The sequence below is a fragment of the Furipterus horrens genome, unplaced genomic scaffold (genome assembly GCF_987537825.1).
Source record: "Furipterus horrens unplaced genomic scaffold, mFurHor1.1.pri manual_scaffold_17, whole genome shotgun sequence".
Taxonomy (NCBI): Eukaryota; Metazoa; Chordata; class Mammalia; order Chiroptera; family Furipteridae; genus Furipterus; species Furipterus horrens.
In genome coordinates this window covers 10,840,915-10,857,274 of record NW_028327187.1, presented here as the reverse complement: position 1 = coordinate 10,857,274, position 16,360 = coordinate 10,840,915, and the positions used below count along the sequence as shown (strand labels likewise).

Sequence of the window (16,360 nt, the reverse complement as noted above, 5' to 3'; positions counted from 1 at the left end):
CATCCCATACATAGAAAAGTGGGTGAGGGGGAAGAAAATCTCTTCCATTTCTTCTTTCATGCTTTTTTAAACCTTGCCATAATTTCTTAATCTGTTCCCTTGTACATTTTAACTTGCTAGAGAGCTGCTGCAGAACACTAGCATCTAACAAGAAATCAGTAAGCCAGACTGCAGGTACGGAATGTGGCATACCCGGGAAGCCCTGCCTGCCACCCCCAACCCCCATTACCAGTTTACTGTTAGAGAGGGAGCCTATCCAGGTTAGGGATTAGACAAAGCTGAGGTTTATATTCAAGATTTCTGCATTGCCAAGGCAGTCTATGGAGCACGGGAGCAAACAGGGGTCCCATTCCTCAGCTGAGTGGTAAGTTAGGGGCAACAGCACCATTAAAGCCCCTGGCTCTACACAAAGGGGCCAGTTACTTACAGCTTCTGGTTCCACTGTGCTGTCAATGGCCGCCGTCATGCAGGCCATGCTTTCATCCTGCAATGACAGATGATGTTTCAGTTTAGGGAAAGGTTTAGAAGGGCCGCATACGACTGGATTCTATACTGCTTCTTTAATTTTTCACAAGTGTAGAGAGACACCATTTAAGGTGCTGAACCCTTTTATTTATTTATTTTTAGGGAGAGCGGAAGGGAGGGAGAAGGAGAGTGGGAGAAACATCGATGTGCAGGAGAAACATCAACTGACCACCTCTCACACACCCCTGGCCAGGAACCTGGCCCGCAACCCAGGCATGTGCTCTGACTGGGAATCGAACCAGCACCCTTTTGGTTTGTGGCATAACACCCAACCCACTGAGCCACACCAGTCAGGGCAAGGGTTATTATTATTATTTTTTATTTTACAGTCACTCAAAGTAGCAAGAGCCTACCCTCCAAGGAAATAAATGCCATGGTGGATACCCCAGAAAAATGTGCCCATGAACTCAGACAAGTGTAATGCTGCCTGTATTCCTCTTATACATAAGAACTGATCATACGCAGCTATTCCAAGTAGTGGAGAAAAACGGGGAGGCACCTTCCCAGAGAAGGGCAAATTCCTTTTTTGGGCATTGGAACACCACCTAGAAAGGAACTCTAAAACCACTTATTAGGATTAATTTGTTTACAGGCTATCACATGTGCAAGCTCTGTTCTCTCTGGTGGAATTTAGGCGTTACTTGGCATTGCAACATATGGATTACCACCTCCATTTAAGTGATCCAGCAAAGCCCTGGGAAGAAAGGATTAGTTCAAGGAAGTCACATGATTAAGCATGTCACAGCTGAAAGAGCTATTGGCTTAACAAGCAAGGAAAGAATTTAGGGTTAGCACATGCAGTCTCTGCACCAGCCCAGTGAAACATTACATGGTGTTGAAACTTAAATCTCTGTACCTTTAAGGTGAAGAATGAAGAGGCCCTTACTAAGTGCTGTTGATAAAGCATTTCCCTTATTCTGCCCAGAAATTCTCAACTAGTGAGACGCAAAGAGAATTCAAAGGCAGCGCCGGTGTTACCGCATCCTCTCTCATCATGATTTACAATACTGCTGATTCTTTAAAAGGAAGACATACTAAATCCTTCTTTTCAAAAAAACAGAGCACTTCAATATACACGTTATAAATTAATAGTTACTCTTTCCTCTCTCCCATGTTTTAAGTTTCAGTAAAAGGACTAGTCACAGGCCGAGTCTACATTAGTAGGGCCTATAACACTGGCTTTTGGAGACTTTTTCTAGTATCTTCCAGAGGGTCAGGATCAAAGAAGGGTTAATCCTGAAAGAATATGTGTTGTTACTGTGGGTTGACCTTTGGCCCAATGGAATTGCGCCATGCTAAGGTTTAAGCTTTGGTGACATGTTCCATATGAACATGGTAGGTCTCTGCCTTCATAATCCTAAATGTAAATATAACAACAGCATTTGCTTCGCTTGAACAGCCCCTTTCTCCCTCATTCTAAGGCCACAACTGAGAACTTTGCGTAAGGTCAAAAGACATGACTTGCTGAAGGCAATGATCAGGGGAACAAGGCTGGGCCACAGCGAGATACATGAACCAGCAGTACCCTCCACAATGAAATCTGTGCCTGTAGGTTGTGGGCAATCCCATTTACTGGGCATGCAAAATGCTTTTTATGGAACTGGTCTGGAAGCTGAAAGGAATGCATGAATATTCTCACAGGTAACAGCAACAAGGGGGGTTGCTTGAGTTATATTTTAAAGGAATAAATGGTATAGTTCAGCGCTTAAAGCCCCAGGAAAAAGGCCTGGGAACAATGGTTGCCTTCATAACAAAAAAGGGGGTGTTCACCCATCACTTAAAATAAAAATAGTTTTAATCCAGAGTGAAGGACACAAGCACTTACATTTGAAACATTTTGCTTTCACTGTAGTGAGTCTTAATAAAAGCCACAGGGTGCATTGTTGAATAATTTCCGCAAAAAAAAATCATACAATAGATATGGAGAACTCTGATTCAAGAGTCCAGCAGGAGCCATGGGTAAAAGGATTTATTCTGCCTAACTGTGACAGTGGTTGGACACCAGGGACTCGATCAGCTTGTGTTAATCTTGAGAACCCTCTTCCTGCATGTACCAAGTGAATTTAGTGGCAGATACAGTGATTCTACCGAGTTCCTCTGAGCCAGCTGCCACTAGCAACTTCCTCTATAGGTATGCCAGGCACCAGCCATGTTGCTAGATCCTCACTGAGGCTACACCTTCTCTTAGTAACTTGGGTCTCACGGGTTTCCCTTTTCACGTCTCCCATGTGACTCAAAGACCCAGAAATGAGGTGGCGTGGCCAAAAACAACGGGGCCCTGGACCACTCTTTTCTACTCTTATAAGCTTTGGCTCCAGTAGGGCTCTGCAGCCTAGGTTATTTTAATTCGGAGGCAGCTCACACAAGGTTTGCATGCATTACATGTTCCAGCTACATAGTATTTATGAGGGGGGCCCCCAAAAAACCTGAATTATCTTCTGGAGGGTAGGCTCCTTGCAGGACAGGATTTTCCCACTATGTGAGTGTTTTAGGAGCCCATTTGTATCAGTGCACCAACTGGTGTTGTTGTGAGAGGCTGCGTTCAGCTTCAGTGAATTTTTTTGAAGACTCTTTCAATGTGTTTGCCCATTTCATGATGGGTTATTTACGAGGGCACCTGTCCACACCATGCTGAATGTTCAGCAGTTTTTGACCAAAAACAGCATGACCCCTGTGCCCCACCCTCCCTATTCACCTGATCTCTCCCTGAGTGACTTTTTTTGCTTCCCTGGCTGGAACAAGTCCTCAAAGGGGAACGGTTTGCCGATGTGGAGGAGGTGAAACAAAAAATGGCAGAAGCACTAAAAGGCATCAAAAACTGTTGTGAGCAGTGGAAAAATCCTCTCAATAGGTATATTGTATCAAATGGAGAGTACTTTGAAGGTGACTGAAGTTCAAACATGTAAAAATAAATACACAATTTTTTGTAAATAAATTACGTTTTGATGGGGGATCCACCCTCATAAGTGAAAATCTAGGTAGTGAAGTTTAACCTTGTGATAGCCATTCTCTGGCTTTATATTTCAGCCACATTGATGTTCTTACTGTGTTCTAAACTTTCATACCTCTTGGCTTTTGCATATACTCTTTTCCTCTCTATACACTATCCTTTCCCCTTTGTCTGTGTGGCAAACTCTTATTCATTTTTAAGGACCCAGTTTCTTCTGTGCTGCCTTCCTGAATTTTCTAGGCAGTTAATTAACCCCTCCTTCATGATCCCAACACACTCGGCCCATGTTGCTAATGTAAGAGGATTAAAACACATGACAGAGGGTTCCTAGTTATCCTTGCCCCCTTTCCGTTTCCGCTTTCTGTGTCACCTCTCACCTGTAAACCTTGCCCAATCACAACGACAAGGCTTGCAAGGACGATTCTTGAAAATAATCGAACAATTATCAGGTTGGGATTGTACTGATGTTCTTCGTCAGGAGCCATGGAAACTGTTAACAGCCACCACCCCAAAAGTTTCACAGTAATTAACAACGAAAGCTGCTATCTTGTCCTGGCTGGTGTGGCTCAGTGGATTGAGCATTGCCCTGTGAACCAGAGGGCTGCCGGTCTGATTCCTGGTCAAGGCACATGCCTGGGTTGCGGGCCAGGTCCCTGGTTGATGTTTCGCTCCCTCTCTTTCTCCCTCCCTTCTCCTCTCTCTAAAAATAAAGAAAGAAAATCTTTTTTTAAAAAGGCTGCTGTCTGAGCCCAACTCCAGGTAACTACCCGAGTCAAGGAAGGACGGCAGTGTGGTGGGCGCTCCCTGGGTGCATCAGCTGAATAATGCCTTTAACCTCAATTTTGGTCACTTAAATTATTTTCTTTTGCTATTAATACAGTACTTAGCAAGTGTACACAGCTAGTGAGTGGCAGAACTGGCTTTATGATAGGGTCTTTCTGGGACTGCAGACCAAGTTCTCAATTAGTGTGGCCTGTTTGGTTGGATAAATGAACTGTCTTCTTGAACCGCTCATGAAGTTTTGTACAGTACTACTAACTCTGAAACACTGCTTTCTAGTCTTCTGGGAGTTTAGTTATTTAACTTCTTGGAACTTGCCATTCTGCACCTTCTCCCCATAATACTACATGGTATTTTTTCAATGACTCTTTAGAGTAAAATATAGGTGTCGATGATTTTGTAATACGCTTTTGACAACTCTAGAAAACACTGGGCAAGACCTGGGGTAGAGAATCACTGTTCTGGTAAAATTAAAACCTCTGGCCCTGGCTGGCTGGTGTGGCTCAGTGGATTGAGAGCCAGCCTGGGAACCAAAAGGTCACTGGTTCAATTCCTGGTCATGGCACGTGACTTGGTTGCGGGCCAACTGATCCATGTTTCTCTCACACATTGATGTTTCTTCCCCTCCCTTCCCCTCTCTCTAAAAATAAATAAATAAAATCTTTAAAAAAAAACCCAAAAAACTATAAAACCTCTGCCCAAGAGCTAGGAATTAGCGCCAGGCATTGACATATGCATTATGGCTTCAGAATGAGAAATAAGAGGATATAGATGAAACAAAATCAACCATAACCCTTTATCCAACCGTCACCCCTTAATATTATTTCAATTTTTAGAAAGTACATATGCCTAAGAACTAAGAGAATTTCTTAAAGGTTTTGAGAAATGTGGTGGAACTGTAAGAATTTTTCTTCTGGAAAAAAGCAACAAATAACAATCCCCCTGCCTCCCTTCCCCTCCAAAATCACCCACAACTACTATAATAGTTCTAAAAGTAAACCATGGGGGAACGTATAGCAGAATGATGATTCAGACTAATTTATTACTGGTTATAAAAGAGACCCATGGTATTCCCTGGTTATTCTCGGCTATTTGTCAGAAGCCTGCTTATTTAAGGTTGGGAGACCGGGGTACGGTACAAGGCCTCTTACTAAGTTAGCCTACACTGACAGGGCAGCAAATCAATGACTGCTGCTCGTGTGGCCCAGGCAGCTCTGCATGGCGTATCTACAGGGTGGAGCAATAGGAGGCCTATAGTTTTTCAAGTTTAAAATAATACAGTAATTCAACGGTAAGCCTACCTTTGCCCCACCCTTTACGTGCCGCTTCCATTATTCGATTAGAATGCTACAGTATCAATGTACCATTGCTTATGTATCCTAAGGATGTTTAATTGAACAAATTCAAATTTAGATCATATCCAGTGATTCATATATGTCCTCCAACAGCTCACAATCTAGTTGTTTCAGGAGAAGACACAGAGCTAAACATATGTATATACATCAAAGGAAACAAATGAAGGCTTCTGGTCAAGATGGCGAAGTAGGTGAACACAGTGCTCACATCCTCCCCCACAACCACATCAAAATTACAACCAAACTACAGAAGGGCAATCATTGCAAACCACCTGAAATCTAGCTGAACATAAGTCCTATAACTAAGGATGTAAAGAAGCCACACTGAGACTGGTAGGAAGGGCAGACGCAGAACGGGCTGGTCCCACACCCGCATGTGGCAGTTAACAATCTGGAGAGGTTTCTTGGCTGCGGAGGTCCCCCCTGCGGGGGCAGGTCCCAGCCCCACACCAGGCACCCCCTCCCTGGGTTCCAGTGCCAGGAAGAGAAGTCCCCACAACTTCTGGCTGTGAAAACCAGTGCGAATTGTGGCTGAGTCAGAGGGCTCCTGGAATCCCAGGCAGTTCCCCTTAAAAGGCCCATTAACGAATATAATCGGACTGACTCTCTCTGAGCTCCAGTGCTAGAGCAGCAGCTTGAAAGGCTCTAGGAACTGAACTGTCCAATGAGGGCTGGAGGGCCAGCTTTTCCCCAGACAGAAGTGTTGGCAGAGGCCATCATTCCCTTCCTGAGCCCTCCCCTCACAGAGCCAGCAGGCAGGCGCCATAGCTGAGTCTCCATGGAGCTGGCTAACACTGTTCACCCCGCCCTGGTGATTCACTGACGCCCCACCCCACACAACTTGCAGGCTCTCCCAAGCTGCTTCCAGTGACTGTTCCATACAAATGGCCCATCTTGGCTCATGCTGTGGACTTTCCTAAAATCTCTCAAAGGACCCCAAACCCCAGACAAGCAGTATCAGGCCTTGGTGTGCCCTGTATCTCTTGGTAATCAGCCCCATGCCCAGCACTAGTGGCAGCTGGCCGCGGTTCACACCTTGGCCTCTCCTAGGCACGTCCCAGCCCAGCACAAGTACCAGCCGTCTGCAGATTGCTCTGTAGTTCATGCCAGCTGGCCCCAGACAGGGCACAGGCGGCGGCTGATCTTGCCCTGCACCTCCCAGGAGGCCTCAGAGCCAGTGTAGCCGGTGGACAGCTTCAGATCATGTTGCAGCACCATCCAAACACCTCCATGAGTGACACACTCTAGGTGCGGACTCACTGGGCACCAGAGCCCCACTGAAGTGAGTCCTGCTCCATGGGGTCGGCCCCTGCACAGCAGCTCCTCCGCTGTTGTCGCAGCCAGTCCTTGCAGCCCATTGGCCTGGGGGCAAATCCCTCCCACTGGCGTGCCAACAGAGATCAAGGCTCGAGTACAACAGGAGAGTACACACAGCCCACACTGGGGGTGCAGTGCACCTGAAGCACCCTGCTTGCGTGACTGAGGAGGCTGTCCCACTGGACCCTACAGGACACCTACTACACAAGGCCACTCTACCAAGACAGGGAGTCATAGCAGCTCTACCTCATGCATAGAAACAAACACAGGGAGGCTGCCAAAGTGAGGAGACAAAGAAACATGGTCCAAATGAAAAGAGCAGAACAAAACTCCAGAAAAACAGCTAAATAAAATGGAGACAAGCAATCTGCCAGACACAGAGTTCAAAATACTGGCTTTAAGGATGGTCAATAAATTAAGGAGAAGAGTAGATGAACTTTACTGAGAATTTCAACGAAGAGATAGGAAACATAAAATGGAGATAGAAAACATTAAGAAGAACTAGTCAGAAATGGAAACTACACTAACTGAAATGAAGAGTAATTTACAGGGAATCAACAGTAGAGGAGATGAAACAGAGGAGCAAATGAGAGATTTGGAAGATAAGGAAGCACAAAACACCCAATCAGAACGGCAAAAAGAAAAAAAAGAATACAAAAAAAATGAAGATAGTTTAAGGAGCCTCTGGAACAACTTCAAGTGTACATATATTCACATCTTGGGGGTGCCAGAAGGAGGAGAGAGAGCAAGAAATTAAAAACATATGTGAATCCTGGCTGGGTAGCCCAGTTAGTTAGAGCATTGTCCCATGCACCAAAAGGATGCAGGTTCAATCCCTGGTCAGGGCACATACCCAGGTTGTGGGTTCAATACCCAGTTGGGGCACATATAGGAGGCAACTGATAACTGATCAATGTTTCTCTTTCACACTGATGGTTCTCTCTCTCTCTCTCTCTCTCTCTCTCTCTCTCTCTCTCTCTCTCTCTCTCTCTCTCTCTCTCTCTCCCCTCTTCCTTTCTCTGTAAAATCAATGAAAACATATCCTCGGGTAAGGATTTTTTTTAATAAGGACATAAGGTGGCTGAATGGATAAAAAAACAAGACCCTAACTATGCTGTCTACAAGACTCATTTCAGACTGAAAGACAGAGACTAAAAGTAAAGGAATGGAAAACGGTATTTCATGAAAATGGAAATGAAAAAAACTGAAGAAGCAGTGCTTATATCAGACAAAATAGACTTTAAAACAAGGAGACAATGATGGACCCAGCAATTCTACTTCTGTGTATTTCTCTGAAGACACCAAAGCACTAAATCAAAAATATATATGCATTCATATGTTCATTGCAGCATTATTTACAAGAGCCAAGATATGGAAGCAACCTAAGTGTCCATCGATAGATGAGTGGATAAAGAAAGAGTGATGCACATATGCAAAGGAACATTCAGCCATAAAAAAGAATGAAATCTTGCCATCTGCAATACATGGATTGACCTAGAGGGTATTGTACTGAGTGAAATAAGTCAGAGAGAGAAAGACAAATACCAAATGATTTTACTTTCATGTGAAATCTAAAAAAACAAAGTAAACAAACAAGCAGAACATAGACTCATAGATAGGGAACATTTTGATGGTTGCCAGATGAGAAAGGTGGGGGGGGGGAATGGGAGAAATAGGTGAAGGGATTGAGAAGTACAGATTGGTAGTTACAGAATAGTAGTGGGGGTGTAAAGTAAAGCATAAGCAATACAGTAAATAATACTGCAATAACTATGTTTGGTGTCGGATGGGTACTACATTTATCGAGGTGATCATTTTATAAGTTCTACAGATGTTCAATCACTGAGTTGTACACCTGAAATCAACGTTATATTGTATGTCAACTGTAATTGAAAAATAAAAATTATTTTAAAAAGAGAAACAAATGAAAGGAATGTGCCCACCTACACTGCCCCTACTTGGCTTACCGATATTTGGGTAATCACTTGCTGCAGGTTCCGGATTATCTCTACATTTTCTTTTAATTCCTGGTCTTCCAAAGTCTCCACTAGCTTTTGAAGATCCACTTTGCAGCTGAAAAGTCAAGCACAGGAACCCAAGAGTTAATCACACTGCCAAGGCCAGAGCACCTACGATTATATATCAAGGTGGCACAGGTCAGTGACAAATATCTGGCAGGAAACTTACGCTGCATGCTGCCTGAGCTCTTCTAGCTTGATGTTCATTTTTTCATTCGCTTGTTCGGTCTGCAACAAAGACCCAGGAGATCATCAGTGGCAGTGCTGACAGCCTTACCTAATTGTGCCTTCTTTCCTACCTCTATGGATTAAACCTAGGTGAAGAGGCTGCCCCCTTTGTGGTAATAGAGGATTTGGTGGGCTTTGGTTATTTAGTGAGAAATGTCTTCTAACCATCATGGAAATTAGCCCTTCAGTCAACATGAACTACTAAAAATAGCATCCAAGCAGCTGGGTCCATGAAGCTCAGACTATGGGGTGGAGTGTGAGGCCTCTATTCCAAGGAGAACTTTGCAGCTGGGGGAGAAAGCAATAGTTCCTGGCATGCTACCCCCTGCTGTTTGCAAAAAAAAAAAAACCACTTACTTTGAACCGCCTCCCACACTATACTGTTTCCTAGTCCCAGGATAAGGGCATTTAAAACATAAAAGGGCCTCCTGCTGCATATGAGCTGAGTGTTTTTCAAGTTACACTATCTGATATGGTAGGCTAGCTTTAGCAAAAGAAAGGAAGAAAGACGGTGAAGCGCAAGAATCATGGCAGAGAAAAATGACCTCGACAGCTACGTGTTTGGGAAGGGTGATTGATTGTTTCCGTTTCGTTTCAATTGCAGTATCTGTAACATGCTAGATGCTGCAACAGATCTGTGGAGAACAGTTTATGTAGGAGAAAAATATGTGCTTGTTATGAAGTTCTGATAGGACATCAACAATAAGCCCAGCGAGCAGCCATTGTAACAACCTTATAAAGGTCAGACGGGTATGTGGCTAGAATAACAAGTACTGTCTGTTACATCGGCCACACTCACACATGTGTGAGACACGTCTTCTATAATTACTTCGAAGGCACACAATGCAGCATGGAGACAGAAACCTGTATGTGAAAACCCTCCAGATCCCATTTCAACCCTTCTGCTAATACTGGACAATACAATGCACGTGGGATTTGGTCCCCTTAAAAGAAATTTTTAAGCAGCTTGCCTTTCCTTGGCAAGAGAGCACACTGATGCATGGAGGTGTATAAATTACATATGTTCGATTATATTTTGGTGCAAACTCATTTTCGCTTCTGGCAATAGCTGCGCTATCACAGACTGAGTTGCATTTAGACTAGGAGGAAAAAACGTTATCGACAGAGTCAGCGTGCACCGGTCCGGGAGCTTACTATCAGAAAGATAGTAGGAAACCGTATGGGTGCCGTCAGTCACACAGAGATCCGCTATTGGGAAATGAAGCATATGTGAAAGGAGTCGAAATGAATTTCCCAGCTGTTCTATCTCCCCACGGTAACTGTTAGGCTGGGATATGACATGTGACAATGTTAGTGGAAGGGCGATAGAGAGGAACTAACATCTTATTGGGGAAAGTTACACCTGGTATTATGGATGAAGATTAGGCAGGACTCAAGGTGACAGAGACCCTGTACTCCCCTCTCTAGTATTTTAGAACAAATCTATTTCAAAATGGGATTCATGGAGATTCTTTGTGGTGGCTATATAGGTGTTCACCGTACAATTCTTTTAAGTTTTCTGTATGTTTGAATATAAGTCCATGTATTTACCTCAGAGGGGCTCCCTGGAGGATATGGTAATACTATCCGTTTCTTTCCACATAACTTGTCTCTCGTGAGAGGCAACTTAAATATTTCAGAAACTAAAGCTAGTAGGTGTCCACATTGCTAGTAGTTTAGTCTTGGGGCCTCACCAGAATGATCCTCTCCAACATCTGGGCGGTCTGACCAGCTGCCTCGCTCAGACCACGACTTAATTTTTCATTCTCCTCTACCAGGGACTGATTCTTCTCCATCAAAGATTGGAGGTTCTCTGATGGTTCCACACTAAAACAAAGAAAGTAACATATTAGAAAAATACATGATTGATAACATCTATATCAAAGGTGAATAAAAATATATCCCATAGGCCCTTTCAATAGGGAGGTTGGTTTAAAATTACCCTTAAAAGTCTGGAGAAAGTGTCTCCATTCCAATCTATTCTCCCAGTCAGGTAGTATATTGTATGAATAAGAAAGACATGCATGAAATATTTTATTATTTTTAATTTTATTAATTTTTATTGAATTTATCAGGGTGATGTTGGTAAATAAAATTATATAGGTTTCAGAGGTACAATTCTTTTTTAAAAATTTATTTATTTGTTTGTTTGTTTGTTTATTTATTTTTAGAGAGAGGGGAAAGGAGAAAGAGAGGGAGAGAAACATCACTGTGTGGCCGCCTCTCACTTGCGCCCCCAACTGGGACCTGACCCGCAACCTAGTCATGTGCCCTGACTGGGAAGCGAACCAGTGACACCTGGATCACAGGCCGACGCTCAATCCACTGAGCCACAGCAGCCAGGGCCTACAGAGGTACAATTCTATAATACATCAGTTGTATGTTGTATTGTGTGTTCACCACCCAAAGTCACATCTCCTTCCATCACCCTTTATCCCTCCTATACCCTCTCCTGCCTCCCCGCTTCCTTTTCCCTCTGGTAATCATCCTGCTGTAGTCTGTGTCTATGAGGCGTTTTTCTAAATCCCTGCAACCTTCTTGCAGTCTCCCAAATCCCCTCCCCTCTGACATCTGCCAGTCTGTTCTCTGTATCTATGAGTCTGTTTCTATTTTGTTTGTTAGTTTATTTTGTTCACTAGACTCCACCTAAGTGAAACCATGGGTTGGGGGATGGTAATGATTTGGGGCCAGATATGGTTGCAATAGGAATGACTAATCTCTACCCTTGGCTCTTGATTTAGGATCTTTCTATCTGTTCCATGTAGCTAAGAAGTGAAGGCTAACTGTAGCTAAGACACGTGCGCTCTCCTTCCCGTTCTCAGTCTCTCATTCAAGATTAGGGAAGTGGGGAAGGAAAAGGTACAGAGGAGGTAGGGTCTAAATTTAACCTCATAAACATAAGTCAATTACCTACTGAGTATACAGTTTAGGGAGATAGAATTTAAGAAGTCAGAAAGTTGAAGTGATGACTAGTGGCTGCTAAGAGCACATTTCACCATTCTCCATAAATAAGCGCTCCCTTCTAAGTGTTTGTCCTGCTTGAAACTGATGACCCCATAGCCTTCTGTTCAGTTGTCTATCAGTTTTAAGCTGCTCACAGTGGTTGGAGGCAACAGTAATTTCCATTTCAAATAGGAGTGAAAGGGAGGGACAGAAATAGTTTGAAGGATACATATAAATAAGAACCTTTGGAATTTATGCAGATTACTTGACATCAGTCCCAGACTAATGAAGCAGAGAGAGAAAAAAAAAAGTACAGTTTTGGCTTTTGTTTTTGTAATCCACTGGGATTAGCTGTTCAAAAGATTAAGAAATAGGGCTGGTGAGAAAAGATCAAAAGAAATATGAAGACTGAAAGGAAAATTAATAGTTGTCAAGGCTATAATAAAGAGAAAAAAGGACAGGGAACAGCCGTTTGCAATCTCAATAAAGGCTAGAAAAGGATTTCAGGAACAAATGCCCTCTACCCCAGGTTAGACCTCCGGGAACTCTCTTGGAACATCTTAATCAAAAAGTTAATAGCAAGGCCACACCATAAGGTCTCATTTTACCCTGCATATTACCCTGCTGAGAATTTACTGACTCTTATGAAGTAATGGTCAGTTAAAATGGGGATTATGAAAATAAACTATCAGCAAATTTAGTGTTATTTTAGATTGCTCTGATATTTCCTTGTTTCTTTACTGTTATTAGACTGAAAATTTCCAATGTTCATCAAAGTTGACAAGCTCCAAAGTAATACTTTTTAAAATAATAGTTGACATAAAATATTAATTTCAGGTGTATGCATGTGATGTGATTATTTATGTATCTTATGAAGTAATCACAACATTAAGTCTAGTAACCATCTATGACCATACAAAGTTATTATGATATTATTGACTATGTTCACTATGGTGTACATTATATCCCTCTGACTTATCAATTTTATAAGTGGAAGTTTTTATTTATTAATCCCCTTCACCCTTTTTGCCCGTCCCCCCCCCAAAGTAATAATACTTTAACTCAATAGTTTTTCCCCCTAACTCTTCCAAGGTTTCACTAAACGGGGAAAAAAATATAATGGAAAACCAATGTTTCCTCTTTCACATGCTATTTAATTGCCAATGCTGGAATTCAAGTAGCTAAGCATGTGCAAGCTGACAAACACTTGCAGAAAATCAATACAAAAGCTTTAAAGACACACATTCAAAAAGAAAAGCATGGCTGGTGTGGCTCGGTGGATGGAGCACCTGCCTGCAAACTGTAGGGTAGCAAGTTCAATTCCCAGTCAGCGCACAGGCCTGGGTTGCGGGCCAGGTCCCAGTCAGGGGTGCGCAAGAGGCAACCACACATTGATGTTCCTCTCCCTCTCTTTCTCTCTTCCTGTCTCTCTAAAAATAAATAAATAAAATCTTTAAAAAATAAAAGAAAGGATATAACCCAAGGACAAAAAGCAAAAAAACAAACCAACCATGTATATAAACTGCACATTTTGTTAAAAGCCTCATGAAATATCTCTGAAAGTATAAGTATACATTTTTGAAAAAAGAAGTAGCATCTTTATTTCTCTGTGAAAAATTGAACCATTGAGTTCGAGTGTCTGGTTCATGAACTGTTTCTTAGAGTCTATTACTTTTGCAGCTGAAAGCATACCCTATAGTATATTCTAGGTAGTTGAAAGTCTGGAAGGGTTTTCATTAGTCTTGTATTCCATGAAATAGGTCTGCACTAAACTGAAAGGAGAGGAAGATGGGCCAATTGCTTCTACACCAGGTATACTGGAATACGTCTTTAAGAGACCCCAGCCTCTCTCAGTTTCTCTATCCAAGATTCTTAAAAAAACTACCAAGGATACCAAGATTAAATTACCAAAAGGGGGAGAATTACAAAGACAAAGGTGGTCATCTCTGGGTGACAAAATTATGGCAATTTTAAGATTTCTTTCTTTATACTTTTCTAAATATCCTAGAAGCAGCGATGTAGCACTTCTATAATCAGGAAAAAAAGGTTAACTGACTGAAAATAAGGATATTAACAGAAAATGGGCTGACACCATATACAAAAATAAACTCGAGATGAAAAATGAAAGTAAAAAATAAAACCAACACAAGGACTAGAAGGAAACACCGGCGAATTCTTGTTTAACCTTCATGTAGGGAAAGGCCTTCTAACTAAGAATCAAAATCCAGAAGCATGAGGAGAATGCAAACGGCAGTCACTTTGGAAAACAGTTTGGCAATTTCTTAAACAGTTAAACACGAAATCCAGCAATTCTACTTCTAGGTATCCGCCCAATAAAAAAATGTATGTTCACACAAAAACTTGCCAGGGAATATTCACAGTAGCCAAAAAGTTGAAACCACCAAAAAGTCTATCACCTGGCAAATGGATGGATACAATAAGGTGTAAACAATGAAATATTCGTCAACAATAAAAATGAAGTGCTGATACATGCTATAGCATGGATGAAAACATTATAGGTGAAAAGTCAGACAAAAAGTCCACATACTGTACGAATCCATGTATATGACATGTTCACAATAGGCAAATCTATGGAGACAGAAGGCAGATGAGTGGTTGACTATGGCTCGGAGTGGGAACAGAGGTCACTGCAAATGGGTATGAGGGATCATTTTCAGGGGACAGAAATGTTTAAAATTGAATTGGGGTGATACTTGTACAACACTGTGAATTTATGAAAAAGCAGTGAATTAGACACTGAAAATGGGTAAATTTCAAGGTATGTAAATTAGCTCAATACAGTTGCTAAAATAATCCAGTCAATAAAAAATGACTGACATACTTTTTAGTACACAAAAATTAAAAATTTTTGCATGGCAAACACCATAAACAAAATAAATGAGAATATGCTTGAAGAAAATATTTGTAATACATACATTACAAAGGACAGATGTCACTAATATATAAAGAACTGTTAAAAATAAGAACCAAAATTAGAGTGGATATTATTAAAAACAAAAACAAAAAAACTAGAAAACAAGGGTTAGCTTTATCTGACTGGCTTACTTCACTTAGCATAATGCCCTCCAGGTCCATCCATGCTGTTGCAAAGGGTAAGATTTCCTTCTTTTTTACGGCCGAGTAGTATTCCACTGTGTAAATGCACCACAGTACCAATGATTTCACTCATTTGTGGGATCTAATGAACAATCTGAACCAGCAAGCGACATAGAGACCAACTCACAGACAGAGAAGAGGCTGACAGCTATGGGTGGAGTGGGGTTGGGTTGCAGGGAGAGGAGGGATTGAGCAAAAAAGAAAAAGAAAAACTCATGGACTCGGACAACAGTGTAGTGAGTGCCAGGGAGAAGGGAGGTGGGAAGAGGTGGGGGAGGGTATAGAGGCGCAGATGGTGATGGATGGAGACTTTTGGGGTGCTGAACACACAGTACAGTGTACAGATGATATATTGTGGAATTATGCACCTGGAACCTGTATATATTTGTTAACCAGTGTCACTGCAATGAATGTGTTGCCATATTTTTATCTTTTTTTTTAACCAATCTAATAGGTGAGAAATACTATCTCAGTGTTGTTTCAATTTGTAGTTCTTTAATTAGGAGTGGGTTTAAGCATTTTTTCACATTTCAGAGCTACTTTTCTCTCTTTCTGGTGAATTGTCTATTCATGTGTCCTGTTTTTCTAATGTTGTTTGTTTTTTTTTTTTTTTTTTTTTGATCCCCTGGCCCTTTAAAAAAATTGTGGTAAAACATATAAAACATAAAATTTACCACTTTAACCATTTTTCAGTATATGGTTCAAAATGTACACTTGAAATCTATCTAGTCTTATTAACCAATGTCACCCCAATAAATTTAATTTAAAAAGGTAAAGAAGATTTGGGCTCGGGGGAGCAGCCATCACCATCTACTTTCAAAACTTTATGTTGTTAAACTGGAAGTCTGTAGCCACTTATCAATGACTGTCCATTCCCCTTCTCCCCAGCCCCTGGCAAAAAGAATTCCACTTTCATTTGATTACTCTAAGTACCTCATATGGGAGGGAAACCAGATAATATTCGTCTTTTTTGACTACTGAGTTTCACTTAGCATAATGTTCTCAAAATTTCATCCATGTTATATAGCATGTGTTCAAATTTCCTTCCTTTATTTATTTACTTATTTTTAGAGAGAGGAGAAGGAAGGGAAAAAGAGGGAGAGAAACATCAATGTGTGAGAGAAACA

General features: G+C 41.8%; 1 protein-coding gene across 4 annotated transcripts in view; it reads right to left on the bottom strand.

Annotated features, from left to right (window-relative positions):
• Positions 1 to 16,360, bottom strand: part of KIF4A (kinesin family member 4A) — a 93,963-nt gene that overhangs the window by 43,641 nt on the left and 33,962 nt on the right. For all 4 annotated transcript variants that reach the window (XM_090265303.1, XM_090265302.1, XM_090265300.1 and 1 more), the window contains 4 exons: positions 10,868 to 11,000; positions 9,115 to 9,173; positions 8,895 to 9,000; positions 428 to 484 (listed from right to left, as the gene is read on the bottom strand). In XM_090265303.1, coding sequence (XP_090121429.1) covers positions 428 to 484; positions 8,895 to 9,000; positions 9,115 to 9,173; positions 10,868 to 11,000 — 355 coding nt within the window. The remainder of the gene's footprint in view (positions 1 to 427; positions 485 to 8,894; positions 9,001 to 9,114; positions 9,174 to 10,867; positions 11,001 to 16,360) is intronic.